General features: G+C 37.6%; 1 protein-coding gene and 1 long non-coding RNA gene across 2 annotated transcripts in view; one reads left to right on the top strand and one right to left on the bottom strand.

Annotated features, from left to right (window-relative positions):
- The window catches only part of LOC136775127 (probable serine/threonine-protein kinase dyrk2), an 82,858-nt gene that overhangs the window by 18,854 nt on the left and 40,407 nt on the right, over positions 1 to 23,597 (bottom strand). Inside the window, exon 2 of the mRNA XM_066729630.1 lies at positions 9,017 to 9,172. Within this exon, the coding sequence (XP_066585727.1) occupies positions 9,017 to 9,172 (156 nt within the window). The remainder of the gene's footprint in view (positions 1 to 9,016; positions 9,173 to 23,597) is intronic.
- Positions 13,955 to 15,294, top strand: LOC136775136 (uncharacterized). The gene is made up of 3 exons (XR_010822892.1): positions 13,955 to 14,113; positions 14,240 to 14,458; positions 14,585 to 15,294. It is a non-coding gene; the product is annotated as an uncharacterized lncRNA (long non-coding RNA).

The following is a 23,597-nucleotide window of genomic DNA, read 5'->3' as shown; positions in this document are numbered from 1 at the left end:
GCAGAAACCTTTAACTTTCTGTTATAAAATATAAAATTTTGAAAATCAATGAGCACATTTAATATAATCTTGATTTCTACTTCCTATGATAAAGAAAAGCTAAATAAATGATGTTCCCCTTTTGGAAAAAACCGCTCACAAAGAAATGATATTTTAAATTTATTTTTTTGCTTGTTTTTTATAATTTTTTTATATCGTCTAATTTATGAAAAAATAAGTGTAAAAATGAAATTTTTTTTTTTTATTATTCAATCATATTATAATGTAAATAAGCTGGTGAGAAAAGTATTATACAAATAAAGAAACGAGTTACAACATAAATAAAGATTTATTTTAATTTATTTACCAATTGATGACGTATTGTACAATTAACAGTATAAGGGGTATAAACAAATCACATAACAATGATCTTTATATGAAGTCAACGTTGAAATATACCCACCAGAGTTTAGATAATCTAGATTTGTATTTTTATAAAAATTTACTAATATTATTGTTGTACAATTAACGTAAATTTTATGGTGTTTTTATATCATTTAAACCGGTCATAGCAAAACGATCGACCGGGCATCTATATTTCATTAAATTCGCGAATACTTTGACATATAACTCCGGTAGGGAACTGAAAATGATTTTATTTGATATAGGAAAAATTTAATTAGACAGTATATATATATATATATATATTGTATGTTAGTAATGTAAAAATCTTAGAAAATATTTCTTTGATGGTTTTTATTTAATAATTTTTCCATCAAAATGTTTAAATTGCATAGACTTTAGCCTAGAGCAGGTGAACAGCTTTGGCGAATTGAAAACATGTTCTTACACTACTTTTCAAGAGAGAACAAAGATTCATAACGAATAATTCAGTTTTTTATTTTGGTGCTCATAAATAATGTCCATACGTAAAATATATATAGTTTTAGCTACAGCCTTATGAATAAAAAGAATAATTTTTCCACTAAGAATGGAATTACACTCTTTTGCAATTACTCATTTTATATATCTTTATTTAAACAATATGTGATATTTTTTGTTTATTTATTAGAAGCACGCTATGATTGTTTAAGCCAAAAAACAGTCATCCATTACATGTTGCAAAATAACAGTTTCCAAGTTTCTCTCTTATGCATCTACGATATGTAAGTATAGGCACACTTACTTTAATCACTAAAAAACAAAATTTATAATCTCTAGTAGTAAAGAAATGTGAAGTTCCAAACATTAATATGCAGTGCTATGATTAGCAAAAAATTAAATTTTTTATACAATTTAATAATTCCTAATTTTTTGTTTTGTTTTTCCAGGCATTTTAATGACAAAGAAAGAAAATTTATATTCTCCAGTTGTATAGAAATTTGAAACCCAAAAGGTTAATATGAAGTGGTATGATTAGCACAAAATTAAACTTTTTATACCATTTAATAATTCCCATAATTTTTGTTTTGTTTTTCCAGACATTTTGGTAATATTAATAAAAATCAATTTATGCATGCACTTAAAATAAGTAAAAAAAAACATCTGGATCATATTTCTACAATAATTTCCAGGCATTTAATGATCTAAAAAATATTAAAAGTATATATAATACTTTGGTCAATAAATCGAAGTTTCACAAAAATCAAAAGTTTACGAGAATCCCTTATATATACAAGGCAGAAATACCGTAGAATAAAGTTTGAAGAGAAAAAGGACATCTAGATGACGCAGATTAGAACCAGAAGAGCCGAATCGGTAGAGGATCGTGCGTCTTTGCCTTCGAACAAAGCACAAAGCAGTTAATTAAAACGTTGGTTCGTTCGTATTCGAATCTCGATCGAGGATCGGGACTGCGCGGCTTGCGTATAGGAAACTCGAAAAATGGAGCCAGAGGCTCGAGTTTCGTATTCTCCACTCGTTCGCGACTCGTTCCTTGTCGCGTGTATATATATATATATATATATATATATATATATGCACCGAGCGTTGGAAATGGAAATGACCGGAAGTCACGTGGTCCCCGACGTATTTCTCTGCAAACTTCCGCAGTTGAGGTTTATCGACATGGGGAACTTTGAAAAAAATGAAAAGCGAGGATGAGGAATGTGGTGATTCGGTGGAAAAAAATGAGAAAGAAGAAAAAAAAGATTTTAATTGTCGAGTGGTTAACGGTCGGTTCCATTAACCTTTGGGTCGATCCTTCGGACGTTAACGGGATGCGCATGACCTGATGCAACATTGGTCCTCTGTGTGTGTGTGTGTGTGTGTGTGGTTGATATACACGAAGAAATTAATACGCAGTGACGTAGCGCGTTTTCCTCGCAACATCGTTGTACGATTACAAAGGACGCGAGATCGAGGATAGCCATTTACACATACTTGAAGAGAAACATTTCCGACTCGAAGAATTACACCTATTTGCTAGATTAAAATCACAGGTGGCACTGGGTTATTTATCCGGTGTTAGAAGTAGAGAGATAAATCCAATTAGGCGAATTTTTTCTTAAACATTGCGACGATTTGTACGAGTGACTCGAGAGTTAATTTTGAGAGACATTTGATATTAGAATACAAGGATCCAATTAGGCGAATTTCTTTTAAAATTTTCGTAACTTTGTTTGAATGACTTCATTAAATTTTAGAAAGAGAAAGATAAAATTATTCAAATTTGTTATAAAAAATTTTGCAGTTTTTTATGAAAATGACTCGAGTGATTTTTGGAAGATATTCGTCATTAGGAAGCAGGAAGATCCACTTAATCAAATTTGTTTAAAAAATTTTCCGAATTTTATATGAATGACTCAATTGAATTTTGAAAGATATCTGATGTTAGGAACAGAAAGATCCAATCAATTGAAAATGTTCTACAAAATTCCTCAACTTCGTATACACGAAGGATTTAACCTACGTTAAGCAGCCAACTTCAGCCCGAGACATACACTCTGGCTGGAGAAGAAGAAGAAGAAGATTATGAAGGAGAAGAATCTCAATTTTCGATATATATATATATATATAGCCAACTCAGTATGAGATGTCTGGATTGCATGAACCGTTTTTAATGTTCATGGTCTTAAATGAAAGCTTGTTCCAAACTAGTTTAAGGAAAGCTTTACTTAAATCATGATAGTGGATCATTCACGAAAATAAATCGGTTTGAATATTGAGGCTGCCAAACCTACTGTATAAGTTAACGGTAGTGCTCGGCGGTATAGACATGTCATTATCTACTTTTATATGTACTTGCCGTCGAGACACTACCGTGTCTCTCGATTGAAATAGGAAACAGAAAGATCCAATGAACCGAAAACGTTCTCCAAAATTCCTCAGCTTCTTATACACAGAAGGCCAATTGAAACAGGAAACGGAAAACTGCGATTAATGAAAAAACCGTTCTCCAAAATTTCACAGCTTTATACGGACGACTCGAGTGAATTTTGCAAGATCGGCCAAAGGACAAACTCGTCTCGGGCTAAATCGAGACGCTTGGATGGTCTAATTTTAAGCAGGGCGAAAATACCGGGGTTATTCTTGGTGGGCCATTAACGCTCCTCGGATTATAAAGCTAAATGGAGACGAATGTGCTTTTCCGCCGAGGTTTTGGCCAGAGATTTTCGTCTGCAGACCCCTTTTCGTTCGTTACATCCGTTGCTGCTGTTGTACGATGAGCTGTGGTGGTGGAGGACGTTTATGGTAAAGTTTAAAGTTTAGTTATACTAGGAGGGGGAGGGGGCCGGAACCGGTTATCTCGAAACGGCAGGAGCCTTCATCGGTATAGTCGAGCTACCACCGCGGTTCATCGTCCTCTTCTTGTATATCGTTGATTATTAGCTTATACACATGCGCGTCACCCGGACTCTTGCTGTATTACGGCTCTTTGAAAACTTTGTAAGCGTGCCAGTGGAACCGATCGATATAGCGACTGACAAGAGAAGGAAATCGGTTGAATAATGCTCGAGGAATCTGTCTTCAAGAATGAGCACTGGGTCATTGATGATTCTTCTTTTTGGACTAGAATTACATATATATATATATATATATATATATATATAATTTTGCTGGAAGAAGAAGAATCATTAACGATTCAGCTCTCATTCTCATTATGTTATTTAAGATATTTAAACTCCAATATTCTACGCCATTTGTTAATTCGAAACTATGACGTATGTACATGTATAATTCATCTGCAAGAAGAGGAATCATCAACAACCAACCCTCATTGTTGCTATGTTAATCAAGGTATTAATGCCACTATAGATTCCCACGTCATTTTTTCTCTCAAAACTACTATATATATTGTATTTTTCAGAGAGAAAATGGCGTTGAATAGTGACTCTAAATATTTTAATGAAAATAACAAGAATGAGGGCTGGGTTGTCGATGATTCCTCTTCTTGCAGCAAAATTATACATATATATATACATATACACATAGTTTCGAGATAAAAAATGGCGTAGAATAGTGGAGTTTAAACATCTCGATTAACATAGCAGGAGAGCGGCGCGTGTGCATGGACGGGCGCGTAAAGTCCATGTGGAGGGTCTGTGTGAGTGTGTCCGTGAGGAAATAACGGTACGGCCGATACATCACTGGCACAGTTGGTAAAAAGCCGTTGTCAGTCGGCTCTTTCTTCGCGTCGAATCATTTGATAAAACTGCCAATTACTGATCAGACAGCGTGTCTCTCGATTATACGTTCGAACCCTCCCCCCCCCCCCCCCCCCCCACTCCTAACCGATCTTCCATGCAACTATCATCCTCTCTCTCTCTCTCTCTCTCTCTCTCTCTTATGACTCGTTGCAGTATCGCGAGCCATTATCCATTTCTCATTTCGAATGTTCTTTTCATAAATAAGTTTGTGGGAAACTATCGAATGTACCGCTGAATCTTGGAACAGTCAGATAAATTCGAGAAACTCTTAGTAGAATTTTTCACAGGTGGTTCTGGACCCTAAAGGAATTGAATTGACAAGAGAAAAGTTATTATTTGGTTAAAATAAAAAATAAGGATTATATGTATATAAAATTGAAAGTTGGATAATAATTAGTGCATCGATATCACATGCATTGCATTCTGTACACACACACACACACATATGTATATATCTATACGGTTACAGTTTTCTGGTAGCTTATGATCGATTCTTTTATAGGACGAACCGAGATTGCTCCAGTATACAAGTGGAATATTTTTGCTATCGCAAAATGCAAGACACAATGGCGAGTTGAGTTACTTCGGTCGAGACGTTTCTACTCGCGATTACCACAGAATCCCCCTCCCCCCCCCCCCCCTCCCCTTTACAGAGTGTATAATCATCAAACTCCTTATAATACGTTGCACACACGCGTTATGCAGCGACTGCTCGTGGTAAATAGCGAATTTAATTAAGGAAATATTTAATTAAGAGAGCGAGGACAAAAAAGAGTTACTATTGTTATTATTGGAGAACAGGTCGATAAAGAACGCAACTCTCGGAGAGCACACGAGTGGCAATAAGCCGTTGATAGAAATCGGTCGTCCGATTGCATCGCGAACAATGGACAGTCGATAAACCAATGGCAAACAATCCATCGAAGCGGGTCACTCGCGCACGATTGCGCAATTTGTGCTCGCTCGCGCATTTTCTTGCCTTTTACTTACTCAACTTATCAGCTGTAAAGCGCTTTGATAAAAATCCCTGCCTCGATCGATCGATCCGATCCACCGATTAATCATTCCCCGGTTAAGCTTCCTCTTGAGATTTTTTTGTTCATAGTGTATTTAACAGTTTGAAAGAATATATAACATAAAGGTGTGTGTGGGAGAAATTTGAGATATTTTTTCATTTTTTTCATGCAAAGTGCAAAATAATTGTTCCTCGGTTAAACTTCCCTCTGAGATATATTTTGTTTCTAGTGTACATAATAATTTGAAAGCATATGTATATATATATATATATATAAAAGTATGTGTGTATGGGGGGGGGGAGGGGGGAATTTCGAGATATTTTTTCAATTCTCTCTTGCAAATTGCAAAATAATTGTTCCCCGGTTAAGCTTCCTCTTGAAATATTTTCTGTTCCCAGTGTATATAACAGTTCGAAAGCATATATATGTATATATAGTGGTTTTTAAGGAAATTGTCACTATTTATTTTATTCTCTCTTGAAATGAGTAAAATAATTATTCCTCGGTTAAGCTTCTCCCTCAGATGTTTTTGTTCCCAGTATATATAACAGTTTGAAAGCGTATATATAGCGGTTTGTGATAAAATTTTCACTATTTGTTCAATTCTCTCTTGCAAAGTGCAAAAGTTGGATGGCAGAACGACGAGTTGAAGCTCGAAGGATCTCGGAGATCCTGAAAATAGCAAATCTCCTAGAACGACCTTACAGCAAAAATGTCTCTCGTCGAAAAGTCTATTCGTGACTCGCACTGGCTCGCGCTTATGTAAATAAAGTGCAAAGATACTTTTTCAATGCCACGTAACGATGCATGCAATTCTTGCGAGGGGCCTTGCCCGAGCAACCTCCTCATTTTCTCATATACCACGGTGAATGTATTTTCTCTAGTGCATATATATATATATATATTTAATCGAATCAACCGTGTGCAAATAAGAGTGTACCATAGTGACGATACTCGACACATCGTGAAACAGATATAGACTAGGCTAGACTAGTGAAAAAGAATATAACATAATTATTGAATTCATTTAAGGCTGGCAGTTTCATATATCATGGCTAATGCATTTTCTCTATTGCATATATATATATATTTAATCGACTCAACCGTATGCAAATAAGAGTGTACTATAGTGATGATTCTCGACGTATCGTGAAACAGAAAGACTGGGCTAAACTGGTGAAAAAGAGTAGCATAATTATTGAATTCGTTTAAAGCTGACATTCATATACACCATGGATAATGTATATTCTTTAATGGATATATATATAAATATTCAATCGAATCAATTTTGTGAAAAAAAAAATGATCATTCTCGACGTATCGCGAAACAGAAAGACTGGGCTAAACTGGTGAAAAAGAGTAGCATAATTATTGAATTCGTTTAAAGCTGACATTTTCATATATCATGGCTAATGCATTTTCTTTAATGTACATATATATATATATATATATATATATATAAATTCAAACGAATCAATTTTGTGCGAACAAAAGTGATGATTCTTGACGCACCATGAAACAGATAGACTAGGCTAGACCAGTGAAAAAGAATAGCACAATCGTCGAATCCATAACCCATTAACGTCCAAAATGTCAAAATTTCTTGCACGTTTTCAAAGTGATTTTTTCCTATGTAATTGGCGTTGAAAAAATTCTTGAACCACATATTCTGATGTAAAATTGCATGCTCTTTCAGAATCCGTTGCCAGAATCATGATAAAACTCACAGGAAAAGAGATATGCTCGATTGAAACATAAGAAACACCTAAATTTTCGAAAAAAAAAAATTTTTAGGATTTTTTTTCGAAGTGTTACGGTGAAGATATCACCTTGCGACCGTGATCAAAGGTGATCATGGGAGTTGAAGTTTAACAGGGAATTTTTTTGTTGACCTTGAACCATCGCTTCTTTACAAAATGGCGGAAAAAACGAATTTTTTTTTCAATCTTCATCAACTTTTTTCTCGAAATCTATGGTCTTTAGAAAAAAATTCATAAAAACAAAAATGCCTTAGAATCGCTCGAGGAACATTCTCAAATTTTTTCAGAATTTTTTGAGACAATTTTTGATTTTCCGGGAAACTTGTGAAATGGAATTTTCAAAAATTGTCTCAAAAAATTCTGAAAAAATTTGAGAATGTTCCTCGAGCGATTCTAAGGCATTTTTGTTTTTATGAATTTTTTTCTAAAGACCATAGATTTCGAGAAAAAAGTTGATGAAGATTGAAAAAAAAATTCGTTTTTTCCGCCATTTTGTAAAGAAGCGATGGTTCAAGGTCAACAAAAAAATTCCCTGTTAAACTTCAACTCCCATGATCACCTTTGATCACGGTCGCAAGGTGATATCTTCACCGTAACACTTCGAAAAAAAATCCTAAAAATTTTTTTTTTCGAAAATTTAGGTGTTTCTTATGTTTCAATCGAGCATATCTCTTTTCCTGTGAGTTTTATCATGATTCTGGCAACGGATTCTGAAAGAGCATGCAATTTTACATCAGAATATGTGGTTCAAGAATTTTTTCAACGCCAATTACATAGGAAAAAATCACTTTGAAAACGTGCAAGAAATTTTGACATTTTGGACGTTAATGGGTTAAGGTAATAAAATAGAGTCACGGGTTAACGCACGCTGCAGCAGAGGGAATTTCGCGATTGCGAGAGAAAAGTAATATTCGAGTGGTGCGCCAGTGGAGAATAATTGCTTCACGAATCAGCGAATTTTCCGTGAAAGCTTAGGAACTCCGCTAGGCCTACTTTTCGAAACACTGTAATGTTGTTGCCGAGCTGTGCCACACGTAAAATCCTCGCGCGTTCGCCAACAAACTGCGTTGGGACCACGTGTCCTTAACTCGTGGAATCGATCATTCCATTAAGGTGGGCACCAATAATAAAGACAAAAATCGAGTGTCTTCTATTTTTTTTTTTTTTTTTTTGAAAAACCAACCGATTCTCCAATAAACGTATGGACATTATTATTTTTACCGAAAACGACCAAGTATTTTTTCAAAATTATGCTAAGTCTACTTTTGGAGACACTGTAATGTTTTTGAACTGCAATGTGCTACTCTTAAAATCTTCGCGCGTTCGCCAACAAGCTGCGTTAGGACCACGTGTCCTTAACTCGTGGAATCGATCATTCCATTAAGGTGGGCACCAATAAAAAAAGCAAAAATCGAGCATCTTCTATTTTTTTTTTTTTTTTGGAAAAACCAACCGATTCTCCAATAAACGCATGGACATTATTTTTCTTGCTGAAAACGACTAATCGTTTCCTCAAGGTCATTTCGGGTATGATGGAGTAGGATGAATTGTTTACTCATAATAATAATAATGAATGAATGAAGAGAAAAATTCATTTGATTTGATAACTCACCTCGTGAGACGCGGTGTTATTCTTGCTTCTGCTGGCGTTGGAGGAATTATTGATAGATGAGAGTGTGGTGAGGGTCGCTGTGCTAACGCTTCCAATTGTCTTGCCGCTGACCTTGGTCCCAGCACTACCGACATCTTTGTGCAAAGTTCCAGGACTCTGTAAAAACGAGAGAGATGGCGGATTAGAAGAATCTGTTACGTAACTTGCAACGCCTCTCTCTCCCTCTCTCTCTAGAGAGAGAGAGAGAGAGAGAGAGACCTTTATGCATCTTGGAGCAAAGCAACAATTTCGTAATCGGAAATGAAGAATTTACGTGGATTGGCGCTTTCGGATGCTCCTACTATTACACCATAATAATAACAATAATATCAACACTAGCACGAGTGTTTCGACGTTGATAAGAGCCGAGCGATAAGGAGTCAGTGTTGACGTCGCGCGACACGCAACAGCTGATGAATATTTTCATTCTCGACTTGTATAGAATATCAATTACCAGGAGATGCTGAAGAGGTTCGTATGTAAAGTTGGTGGGTGGGAAAAAATTTATGGAGCATTGTGAATAAAAAACAGTGTATATAGAAAGTGTTTTATTAGTTATAAACAATCGTTTTTGCTGCTCGTTAGAAAGCGACGCTTGTTTGGCGAAATGTGATTTTTTCGTTAGAGAACAATGAATGGTGATAAACGTGGCATGCAAAGATGACGAATATTTTCATGATGAATTTAGGAAATATTGAAGGACAAAGATGCTGAAGAGGCTCTTATACAATTAGCAGATCAAAGTCAAATTTATTGGGACACTGTAAAAAAAAGAAAAAGCATCGACAGTTTTTTATCAACTTTAGACAATTCTTTGCTGCTTATTTCAAAGTGACGCATGCTTAGCGAAATGATTTTCTCATTAGACAAACACAGTACAAAACTGAATCACGTACACATATACATGATATAATTTTGAACAGTGAACAACGAGCAGTGATAAGCTCGACGCGTAAAAGCCGACGAATATTTTCATCATGGTGCTATACGGCAATGACTTAGATCCTGAAGAAATCCGTATATAATTGCGAGGTGATACAAGTTTATCGAGCACCATGAAAAAAAAAGAATCTTTTATCGACTTTAAACGATTCTTCGCTGCCTAGTAAAAAACGACGCGTTTGTCGAAATCATTTTCTCGTTAGACGAACAATGAGTGATGATAAGCTCGACGCGTAAAAGCCGACGAATATTTCCATCATGGTGCTGTACGGACTATCCAATGACTTAGATCCTGAAGAAATCCGTACATAATTGCGAGGTGATACAAGTTTATCGAGCACCATGAAAAAAAAAAAAAGAAACAAGAATCTTTTATCGACTTTAGACAATTCTTCGCTGGTTGTTACGAAGCGACGCGTGTTTGGTGGAATGATTTTCTCGTTAGTCGAACAATGAGTGGCGATAAACTCGCTTGGCTGAAGATGTGGCACGATGCGTCGTAGAGGAGGCGCAGCGAACCAGCCAGAAGATGCACTCGAGGTCATCGAGACGTTATCAGTGCAGCCGTGTATATAACCGCGGTGTTATCCCCCCCCCCCCTTCCCATCTTTTCGAACCTCGTATCGTCATCGTAGCTGCATAACCCTCCGTGTGTGTATATAACATATATATATATATATATAGAAGGTAGTAAAAGCGTTGTCTCGGTTTTGGAGAGGCGTGCCCCCGGAAGCGAAAGTTCATCGTACCTGGCGGTACCAGCACCAATGTCAAAGAACGTGCGAACCGGTGACCTCGTCGTATATTGCTGCTGGGTCGACGCACCGATCCTCCCAGAACGAGGAAACGCTCTTGACAAAATCCACTCCGGAACCGGTAAACAATGTAAATGTTTTTCGAACGGGAAACAGCGAGAACGGTGTATATATATATATATATACAGGGTCTTTTCCTAACAGCGGAGCATAGGAGATTCGTGTTAGTTGAATATAGCACTCGGAATGATCGAATCTGAGAGCGCTGATTGGTCAATATTACGTAGTACCAACAGATAATAAGCCGTTACCAATAGTTGGATACGAAAAATGAGATTCATCCGCCATTTTGGTGTGGAGAAATGTTTACATGCTGATCCTGGCAGAAAGAGGTGTAAAATGGAGAAATGTCAAATGGTAAGGTTACTAAAGTAAAAATTGAAAATAATGGATGGAAAGTACGAGTATTCTTCATTTTCATTCAAAGTATTCAATTTTTACTTTGGTAACGACAACATTTGACATTTTTCCATTTTACACCTTTTTCTGCTACGATCAGCATGTAAACATTCTCCACACCAATATGGCGGATGAATCTCATTTTTTGTATCCAACTATTGGTAACGGCCTATTATATGTTGGTACCACGCAATATTGACCAATCAGCGCTCTCAGATTCCATCATTCCGAGTGCTATAGTCAACTAACACGAATCTCCTATGCTCCGCTGTTAGGAAAAGACCCTGTATATATATATATATATAGAGAGAGAGAGAGAGAGAGAGAGATGTGTTCGCTTGATAGATTTTGGTACGCGTAAAATGGCTCCAAAGTGCACAGAAATGGAAGAGTGGGGGTGAACGAAGGTATAATTAGCGAAAGAATTAAGAGAGGGAGTGGGGGGAATAGGGTAAACGCGTTTATCGTCAGAAACGATGTTATCTCGTTGATGAACCCTCCGAGGGAAAGCCATGGTCTCCCTAATGACGTCCAATCAATGTTCTCGCTCCGGCAAACCTTCCAGATCGTTTTCACGTACCATTGTCTTCCTTGGCACGAGATAATTCGTCAATTAAAAACATCTCTCTCTCTCTCTCGCTCTCTCTCTTACACATCCCGATTATAACGAAGAAATAACGACGTGTGTGACACGTGAGTCCTCTCGTTCTTTATCGCGTCTTTCGTGTACGGGGACCATCGGATGTTCGCGTTAGAACCTCAAGGTCACTCCAGATGACCTTTGCTACGCGGCAAAGATATGGTTGTCGAAGTCTATTGTGCCACCACCGACAATGCAGGATATCATTTTCCACTTGCATAAGCGTTCTTGGCTCGACTCTTCAGCATCGTCTTCGGCATCGTCTTCGGCTTCTACCGCGGTATATATAAATCGGTGCGAAACGCGCGGGGATTGGTTTGGTAGCGAAGGTTGGACCGAAAGAGAGTGAGAGGGGGGGGGGGGGAGGAGTGCGTAGATGGAGACGAGGAGAGAAAGGTCAGGCAGCTCGCATGATCGTGCGCAGCACCCCGTCATTAGACCCTGCCAGGGGCAAATCTTAATCTCTCCCGAGTTCTCGACAGTCTTTTTCCATTTTTCGCGACACACCTGGCAGCACGCGCGCGCGTTCGTGGCAGGTGAACAGATTCCCCCCACCCCCACTCCACTCGCTACTCTCTCTGTAGCCCCTACACCGGTTCCTCCCCTCCCCCCCCCCCCCCACTTCTCCCCGTTGTACAATTTTTTTAATAAAAATTCAACCGATTCATTGCGCGAATTATTTCTTCAAGGTCGTATATATATATATATATATATACACACTCTCTTTAATGAGCAATTACTGTAACACATCGAAACAACAAAATCACCGACAGGTATAATGCTCGACACCCACCAGACGAGCTTGTATACAGGTGAGCAGGTGTCCCGACCAACGAGATGCATCTGCCAATCCGCTGCGGGACAAAGACTGGATTTAGGTGCAGCAACAGCTGCAACCTCTGAAACCTGCTGCTTTAGAAAACCTTCTTTCACTGCGAAGAAGAAAGCCATTTCCAAGGAAACCGAGAAATTTCGCTGCGAATCGATATTCTCAAGAAGGATAATTTCCAATTTTACGAAATTTGTTGGTAGAAACAGAAAGGAATATTTATTTATTTAGCATCGCACTGTGATAATGTTTACATATACGTAAAATCGCACAATAAACTCTGCACATATATATATCGTAATAGAAAGACTAAAAGAAGTAGAAATTCCACTAAAAATCAGATATTCTTAATAATGTTATTTTTCAATTTTACGAATTTCTTGATAGAAAAAAGGGGAATGATATTAATTATTTTAACATCGCACTATATTAATGCTGAACCTATGAAAACTCACAATTGACTCTACACATACATATATCGTAATAAAAAGACTAAGAAGTCGTAGAAATGCATTAAAAACGATATTTTCCAATTTTACGAAATTTCTTGATAGAAAAAGAGAAATATTAATTCTTATAGTATTGCACTATATTAATGCTGATGAACCTGTGAATATGCACTCGCGCGCGTGGTAAACCCTACATGTATATATATATATATATATATATATACCGTGTAATAGCAGATCACTACGAATCTTCAACCTTCGCATTACCACAGAATTCTCGAAGGAGATCAGAGAAAAACGATACAAAATAAATATACACAGAGAAAATCTCGGTTTACAAGCAAACGATATAAACCCAGTTCGTATGCTGTATAAAAAACAATTCGGCGAAAGAGTCTCGAAAAGGAATGATATTTTACGAAGCTCTGTTTACGTTTGGCTAAACTTGTTTTGAAAGCGAATATCGTTTACCGGTGGTGGTTTACGAATCATCGGTGGCGTAGGGTAATGTTTTGCGTGTCACTGGATTTGTGTATATTGTTTACTATGGTGAATGAAGAAAAAGTTTACTTGGAACTGGTGCAATACAAAGTGGATTCTTTCACCGTGTACAATATAACACACTACACAGTTGCGACACATTGATATTAAGTTGTTTATCCACTCTAAGAATTACTTTAATATTAATTGCATATTTTAATAGAGGAATAATAAAATAAACCATCTTTTTTACTATGCCACTATTTTTGCAATTATTATTATGTATTTGTTTTTTTTTTTTAACAGGCGAAGCTTGTTCTTTGTGGTATATCGTTTACCACTGGTGGTTTACAATTTATCGGTAGCATAGGACAATATTTTGCGTGTATATTGTTTACTATGGTGGTTGAGAAAAGATTTGCTTGGAATCGATGCAGCAGTTAGGATTCTTTCACCGTGCAGTACAAGACACTACACACGCAACTGCGGTGTATTGGCATTCAGGTATTTATATCCACTCTAGGATTTACTTTATATATTTTGCATATTTTAGCAGGGAAATAATAAAACAACTCATCTTTTACTATGACACTATTTTTGCAATTATTATTATGTACTTTTTTTTTACAGGCGAAACTTGTTTTTTGTGGGATATCGTTTACCACTGATGGTTTACGAATCATCCGACGGCATAGTACAACATTGCGCGTATGATTGGACTTGTGTATATTGTTTACAAAGGTGGACGAAGAAAGGTTTACTTGGAATTGGTACAACATAGAGTCAGGATTCTCTTTCACAGTGCTCGGTACCTACACGATTACACCACTGCGTTGCATTGGCATTCAGGTGTTTATCCACTCTAAGAATTACTTTAATGTCATTTGCATATTTTAATAGAGAAATGATCAAATAAACCATCTTTTACTAGGACACTATTTTACCATCAATGTTTATGTAGGTTTTTTTTTACAGGCAAAGTTTGTTTTTTGTGGGATATCGTTTACCACTGGTGGTTTACGAATCATCAGTGACGTAGGGTAATGTTTTTCGTGTCACTGGATTTGTATACATTGTTTACAAAGGTGGACGAAGAAAGGTTTACTTGGAATCGATGCAAAACAGAGTCAGGATTCTCTTTCACATTGCTCGGTACCTACACAATTACACCACTGCGTTGCATTGGCATTCAGGTGTTTATCCACTCTTGGAATGTGATCTTGATGACAGTGTAGTACAGCATCGATGATTATTGGCTCGATACGTTCTCGGGTATCCTACTAAATTACTAACACTCTGCTCGCTGGGAATGCAATATATACATATATATACACATTTTGTCCTGCCTTACTTTCCACCTCGGCTATCTATATAGCACAACGTTGAATATTGCGTTATAAATCACTAAAGGGAGCTTTTGAAAAGCTCCAGAGCTTCGTAACGAGAAAGAGCGAGAGAGAGCTTACGCAAAATGCCTGCGACAATGCATGGAAAGCGTTGGCGAGCGAGGGTACGCGCGAGGAATAGTTTAAAATAAATCAAGACGCTGGGTAAAACGGTAAGTAGAATGCGAGGCTTGTTTCGCCTCTAACGGATCTCTTTGCTATTTTCTTTCTCTCCGTCTACGCTATATATGTATACTCTGGGGATCATTTCCAGTTAATCCACAGGTTTACGCGCTTTTGCTCCCTTTGACACGTACACCCCCCCCCCCATTTGTCTCCTTGAAAGAAAAAATTTTATTCCAAAAGCTCCTTATAAAACGTTACACATCTATATATATATATATATATAACACCTTCTTGATATAAACTAAAATTTAATTCGATCGATCGATCAAAATGATTTTTCGCAATTTAATTCTTTGCGAAGGAGGATCCTAAAGTGTTCGGAGTGTCGAAAAGACGCGAAACTGCGAGGGAATCGGGGTTTTCGCGAATCTAGGCCACCTGTCAATTGTCTTATGACCCGACGACCGTTTAGCCCAACGCAGAAAGCGTATCAGTTGACCAGTTGGTAGCCAACGCGCCAGTTCTCGCTTTTAATTGTAACGCAACTCGTACGAACGTTTGTTTCTCGAGATTTTCGGCGCGGACGACCGGTTCACGAGATTTCTTTGTATCATGCTGGATACACACACATATATATATATATATATGTTGGTTGGAGCAGGTATGGAAAGGAAATATCGTGGCGATCGAACGGTGCAGCTGTTACGGTCGTTCCTTTCTTTCGCTGCTTTCTTTTGTCGGGAACCAACATATATATATATATATATATATATATGCTTGTAGAAGTACTTTATGTTTTTAAATACTAATTAAAAGTTGGTCAAGGAAGTGGAAAATCTTTGTTTCTTTATTATAGACAAATTGTTGAATGTGAGATATAGTTAAGAATGCTTATATATATATATATATATATATATATATGTTTCTACAGTTACTTTATTTTTTAAAATAATAATTAGAAGTTGATCAAAAATAAGGAACAACTTTGTTCCTTTGTTATAGACAAATTTTTGAAAGTGAGATCTAGTTAAGAATACTTAATTATATATATATATATTGTACACGCGGAGGTCATGGTAAGAAGAAACTGAAAAATTTCTTGTTACCGTGCAAACAACTTCGTTGGGTTTCTCGTAATCTCTTCAGGTAGTTGCGGAGAGACGGCTTATCGAGACTGATAATGAAATCCGGTCTTGGCCGAGTGGCTGAACTGTGGAGAGTAAGTTGATGTTGAGAGGGGGAGGTGGGGGGGGGGGGGGCGATTTGCGTTTTCGTTAATCAACAAAGCCGAGCGTTGAGCACAAAGAAAGCAGAGAGTTGCCGAAGGGAAACTCGGACCCTTCAAAAGCTGCCATTAATGTTTACTCGTGACAGATGAACGCGTTAATCGACGAAAAGGGTGAACGCTCGACGAGCGAACACCGATTTATTTCTGAGACTTTTGTTTTACCGAGAGAGAGCACCTAATGTTATTATTATTATTAATTGCATCGACAAGTTTCATTGAACCGTCGACGAGTGCTCTCGTGGTTTTCAGAAACCATATCGCAATTATGGCGATCGTTTGTCAACGTAAATTATAGATGGCAAGAAAACGAATAAGGGAAGAGTGAATGAAACTTTAAGAATTTTGTATTTTTTTTTATGTTATACATATGGAGTGTATACCGATTTAATTTTGAGACTTGTCTCTTATGGAAAAAGAGAGAACTTGGTACTATTATTATTATTAACAATATTGAAAAGTTTGGTTAATTACTCGGCGAAATCTCTTGTGTTTTTTCAAAACTATATCGCAATTAGAATAATCATTTATTAATGTAAATTATTAGAGGAAAGAAAATTAATAAGAGAAGAGTGAATGAAACTTTAGGAATTTTTTTTTTTAATCCTATGCATATGTAGGCTTGCCATCCCGTCCTCTTTTCCCCGCACATCATTCTCTTTCAAGCGAATTCTAAAGAAATTCAATAGGGGTATTTATAATTTTAATAAATAAATTAATAATATCATTGCTCCTGTAAAACTCTTTTCAATAACAACAGTGTTTATTTCAATATGTCTAATGTGTCCGGGGTTATAAATGGGAACCTTATGCATATGGAACATACACTGATTTAACTGTAAGATTTATGTTTTATCACAAGAGCTACTATTATTATTATTAATAGTATCAACAAGTTTGGCCGAATTCTCTCGTATTTTTGAGAAACTATATCGCAGTTAGAAAAATCATTTATTAATGTAAATTATTGAAGGAAAAAAAACTTATAACAGAAGAGTCAATGAAACTTTAAGAATTCCAGTTTTTTTCTAATGTTATGCATATGGAACATACACTGATTTAACTGTAAGATTTATGATTTATCGAGAGCAACTGTTATTATTATTATGAGTATCAACAAGTTTGATCAAATTCTTGACGAGTGCTCTCGCATTATTCAGACACCATATCGCAATTAGAATAATTATTATTTAAAATAATCTATTGTAGGAAAGAGAACTAATGATAGAAGAGAATGAACCAAGCTTTGAATTTTTTTATTTTTAATATAATGGATATGGAGCACATACTGATTTAACTGTAAAATTGATGTTTTGTCGAAAACCACTGCTGTTATGATTATTATTATTATCATCATAAATAGTATCAACAAGTTTAATCAAGTTCTCAACGAATTCTTTAGTGTTTTTGAGAAATCACATCTCGAAATTAGAATAATAATTAACATAATCCATTGCAGGAAAAAGAACTAGCAAGGAAAGAGAGTGAACGAAGTTTTGAGAATTCTATTTTTTTTTTAATGTAATGTATATGGAGCACACATTGATTTAACTGTACAATTTTTTTTGTCGAGAGCCACTGTTATTACGATTATTATTATTATTATAAATAGTATCAACAAGTTTCATCAAGTTCTCGACAAATTCTTGAGTGCTTTCGAGAAATCACATCGAAATTAGAATAATCGTTAGTCAGCACGATCTATTGCAGGAAAATGAAACTAACAAGAGAGTGAACGAAGCTTTGAGAATTTTAGTTTTTTTTTTTTTAATGTAATGGATATGGAGCACACGTGTGTGTCGAGTGTCAAGGAACTGGATGACGAGAGTGGGAAAGGGAAGTTGTACCAAAAAGAGGTGTGTGTGTTTCGCTTTCGAAATTTCTCCCTTTTCACGGGCGCGGTGCATTGCACGGAGAGCAGGGAGCACAGATCCACGCCAGATGTCGAGAGTCTTTGGCGGAATACGAGAAGCTCGAGCGAGCGCCCTCCATCATTCCTCTTATCGTCCGTCTACCAGAGTCACAGTCGAACAGAACTTTCACAAGGAGGGCTCCAGCCTGGTCAATACCGCCAGGTATAAATATATGTACGTGCTGCCAAAGAAAAAGAAAGAGGAAAGGAAAAGTCCAGCTGGCACCAACAACTCGGTTCCTCTTTTCTTTTCGCTTCATCGGAGAACGGATTCAACGTGAAAAAAAAAACAATAAACCAGTTATTCGATTGAAACATCGTTCATTGCCATTGTGGATTTTCATGTTTTTTTTTCTTTTCTTTATCACTGAATTTTCATTGATAAACTGGGAAAAAATAAATAAAAAAGGAAAAGTCCAACTGGTAAAAATTGAGTTCTTTCTTTTTTGCTTGATCAAAAACTGGATTCCACGTGGAAACGGCAAGCTAATTATCCAATTGAAACATTGTTGAGTGCAATTGTGCATTTTCATATTTAATTTTTTTATCGCTGAATTTTCAGTGATAAACTGGGAAAAAATAAATAAAAAAGGAAAAGTTCAACTGGTAAAAATTGAGTTCTTTCTTTTTTGCTTGATCAAAAACTGGATTCCACGTGGAAACGGCAAGCTAATTATCCAATTGAAACATTGTTGAGTGCAATTGTGCATTTTCATATTTAATTTTTTTATCGCTGAATTTTCAGTGATAAACTGGGAAAAAATAAATAAAAAAGGAAAAGTTCAACTGGTAAAAATTGAGTTCTTTCTTTTTTGCTTGATCAAAAACTGGATTCCACGTGGAAACGGCAAGCTAATTATCCAATTGAAACATTGTTGAGTGCAATTGTGCATTTTCATATTTAATTTTTTTATCGCTGAATTTTCAGTGATAAACTGGGAAAAAATAAATAAAAATGAAAAAGTCCAACTGATAAAAATTGAGTTCTTTCTTCTCTTATGATCAAAAACCAAATTCTACGTGGAAACAGAAACCACTGATCCTTTAAATCGTTCGGTGTTTCAGATTTCCCATTCCCTTTCTCCTCACTACGAATTTTAATTGATACACTGGTCAATAAATAAAAGGAAAGGCAAAGTCCAGCTGGTGCAAATTTAGGTCCTCCTTCTCGCTTCATCGGAGAGCGGATTCCACGTAGAAACAGCAAACCAGTTATCCAATTGAAACGTTGCACCTTTAAATCATGCAGTATTCCAGATTTACCATTCTCTTTCTCTTTATTAATAGTTTTAATTGATAAATAGAAACAAATTAAAGGGGAAAGGAAAAGTTCAGCTTACACATGCTTAAATCCTCCTTTTGGTTTCATGAAAGTGCAGATTCCACGTGGAAACAATAAACCAATTATTCAATAGAAGCATTACTGATTTAAATTCTATATTTTCACGTTTATCTCTCTTTTTCTTATCACTGTGAATTTTAATTGATAAATTGGCAGAAAGATAAATAAAAAAAAATGGAAAAATCCAGCTGGTAGGAACTGAATTTTTTCTTCTTGAATTATCAAAAACTGAATTCCACGTGGAAACAAAAACCACTGATCCTTTAAATCATACAGTATTTCAGATTTACCATTCTCTTTCTCCTCATTACTAATTTTAATTGATAAATAGAAACAAATTAAAGAGGAGAGGAAAAGTCCAGCTGATACAAGCTTAAATCTTCCATTTTGTTTCATCAAAAAAGCGGATTCCACATGAAAACAACAAATCAGTTATTCAATAGAAGCATTACAGATTTTCATTGTGTATTTTCACGTTTATTTTTAATTTCTCATCACCGTGAATCTTAATTTATATATTGGTTAATAAATAACAGGTGAAGGAAAATCCCAACTGGTGCAAATTAACTTCTTTTTACTTCATCAAAGAGCGGATTCCACGTGGAAGAGCAGAAACCATTGCTCCTTTAAATCTTGTATCATTCCAAATCCCCCCCCCCCTCTCCCCCTCTCCTCACTAAAAATCTCGATTATCCTCCGCATTAGCCAAAACGCGTTCACCATATCCACAAACAGAGACTCCATAATTAACCAACATGCACATACTCAACCTTCCTTAAAATCTTGTAAATCCAACCCTCGAAAGTTCCTGCAAAATTACCCACGAATCCTAAAGAATTCATTATCAGAATACCGTTAAAAACAAAGAACTAAAAAAAAAACAGAATTATCAAGAATGGCCTCGTTTTCACATTAACCATGTAGTCGATATCTCTCTCACACAATGCAGAAGATATATACACAAAAAGAAACATTGTTCAGTCCAATGGCATTAGACTCTGGTATTTTCACGAGACTTAATGCTGCTGGGGATTTTGTCGAGCGAGGAAAGTGTCTAGTTCGTGACATTTGCGATAATCGTGGCAAGAGTCGGTGAAATTTCTCGAAAGGACATTATCGGGCAATTTGATGCACGCCGTAAGAAGAAGAAAAGGCTGTAGGGCTGGCATGAGGGGGGATTCCTTCTTCGCGTCCTCCGCGAGCGAGCGCGAGACTCCAGTTCCACACAGCCCCGAGTTTATTTATCTTAACCCAGGAATAGTTGGGAGAAACATTGGCGAGGCAGCAGTAGCAGCGCAGATGGTGGTGGTTAGCGCACACGTGCGCCACCAATGATTTTCCTTTGAAAGATTGTCCTCCTCCCCCCCCCCTCCTCCCCCTCCACCAATGAGAGTCTTCGGGGCCTCCCCTAACCTCTCCTTCCGCGGCTGGTGCAGCGACACTCGATTAAACCCCGTGTGGTGGCTAAGCTTCTTTATATTTAGATTTTCCAACTCTAAACTACTTTGTCCGACGCTCGGCAACCTCGCTGCTATGCCAACGCTTCCACTCTCCTTCGAATCCTTCGCGAAAAACTGTAAATACGAATTTTGTAGTTTTTTCTTAACGTGTTTTAGGAACGTACGTGATTTCTTCAATAATTTGGTCGAGGATCGTGTGGTATCTGTTTTGTATTGGCTCGTCGATGGCTTATTCTTCGTGCTCGACTTCTATTGTTTACACGAGGTTTTTGTTTTGTTTTGTTTTTCTCGAGAAATTTTCAGAATTTGAATATCAATGTTGGAGGAGCGTAGAATTTTTCTGGTTGAGAATGCGGAGTGTGGTAGGTTGGAAATGAGGGTTTGTTTGGTTATGTAGAGAGTTTCGGAGAGCGCGAGACTCCCGCAGAGAGCAAAATGGTAGCATGGATCATTTTTCGTGCTCGGGATTGGAAGAGCGTAAGAATTTTTCTAACCGAGAACGCGGACTTTTGCAGGTTAGAAATTAGCGTTCGTTGTTAGGTTAATTTGAATTTTCGGAGCGCGAGACTCTTGAAGAGAACAAAGTGGTATGATGGATCATTTTTCGTGCTCGACATCTATTGTTTACATGAGGTTTCTCTTTTGTTTTGCTTTGTTTTTCTCGAGAAACTCTCAGGACCACGGACTATCAATATCGAGCGAGCGTAAGAATTTTTCTAGTCGAAAGAACGAAGCGTTTCAGTTCGAAATGCAACGTTTGCTAGGTTAACTAGACGTTTCGGAGCGCGAGACTCCTTTGAGAAAGAGCGTAAAGTGGCAGCGAGACTCCCGGTGGATGCATACGCATCGCATCGAACTTTGTTTACAACGTTAACGACGCTCAAATCGCGTCCGTGTGGACAGAGAAGCGCGACCCCTCTCCCTCCCCGAAGAACTATAGGGAGGGGGGGGGGGGGGGCTGGAAGAAATTTCGTTCCCGACTCTACCGGTCGTTCCACTCGTTCCTGCGCGATTTGCGATGCGCGCTGCGTACGCGCAGTCGAAGAAACTACAGCGGGGGTCCCCAGCCACCGCGCGCCGCGACGCCTTTCAGGAAGCCCTTGCCGTGTTGTGTTATTCGTCGTGAATAATGTCCAATCGCGCTGGGAATGAATATCCGATGAGCCCCGAAGATCCACGAGTCAATAAAGCGACGTTCTCTCGATCTCCCCGTAGAGTGGAGAGAGACGCGTAGATATCTTCATTGTTTACCTCCGAAGCCCGACGACTATTATCGTGAATAAACGTGGAATTACAGTGGCATATTAGAGAAATATTGTAAGATAACGAAACGGAGAGAAAAGAAGCGAGAGGAGAGCGGTTGTGAAACCGAAGGAGGCCTCTCGAGATTACGAGCGAGCGTTCCAGTTTGTAAAAGAACAAAAGGGTGGCCTGGACGATGAGACAAAGGAGGTAGTGGATATCCCCGGGGAGCGAAGAAACCAACGGAAAGAGCAACCGTGAACCGAAAGCCGTGGCCATTTTCAATATAACAGGCGTGGCGTATTCGTACCGTTATTCCCAAGCAGACATTAGTTCTTATCAAGTTTACATTTGCACCACGAGACGAGAAGTGTCCCTACTAAGCAAACATATATATATATATATATAGATAGGGACAGATGTATGTACAGGAGTCAACATTGCACGCCCTCCCCGACGTCGATCCCACCTACCAGCATGACACACATGCACCACGTACCACACCACCCTAACTCGTCCACCGTCTCGTTCAAAATTTTAATAACGTGGGAACCACCGTATATGTACACTGTGTACTCTATTTTGGTTCTCTCTAAATAGAATTAAAGCCGTGTGTTGATATTGGAACTCATCATCCCCGAGAAAACTGGGTTATCCTTCTCCCTACGCGAGATGACACTTTGCGTATCACGGTAAGCAATACGGCTTCTCTTTAAAATTATTTTTACTCACTCCGTAGAGCGACTTGAGCTTCACGTGGTTGAGCGCTGGCACATCCACCATGGAACACTTGAGCAGGATCGTCGTCGTTTGACTGGGCATTTTGCGACGATTCGTTCACCTGTAGCGCGTGACGCAACCAACGACAACAACAACAACACGACACTAGCGTGAGAAACGTTCATTGGTATACACGAGAACAAAATAATTCCTTCTGGCTCTCGTTTCAGCACCGATGCAAAACAATCAAAACTCGCCAGAGGCCTCTCTCTATCTATCTTAAGAATCTCGATTCCTCCAAGATAGTTTAGCAGAGAATTTTAGGTAAACCAATCTAAACACTGCTCTTGTGTGAATTTTATATATAGAACTCGCTAAATCTTAAATTCACGCGAAATAGCTCCTCCTGGCTATTACAGCCACCGATGCAAAACAATCAGAACTCTCCAAGAATCTTGATTCCTCGAAGATAGCTCTCGGTAGAGTGTTTAGGTAACCCAATGGAAGTTGCGACTT

This window comes from Prorops nasuta, unplaced genomic scaffold (assembly GCF_024137725.1).
Source record: "Prorops nasuta isolate Cenicafe-Biocafe unplaced genomic scaffold, Cenicafe_Pnas_1.2 PNAS00007, whole genome shotgun sequence".
Lineage (NCBI taxonomy): Eukaryota > Metazoa > Arthropoda > Insecta > Hymenoptera > Bethylidae > Prorops > Prorops nasuta.
This window is presented reverse-complemented; position numbering and strand designations above follow the sequence as displayed.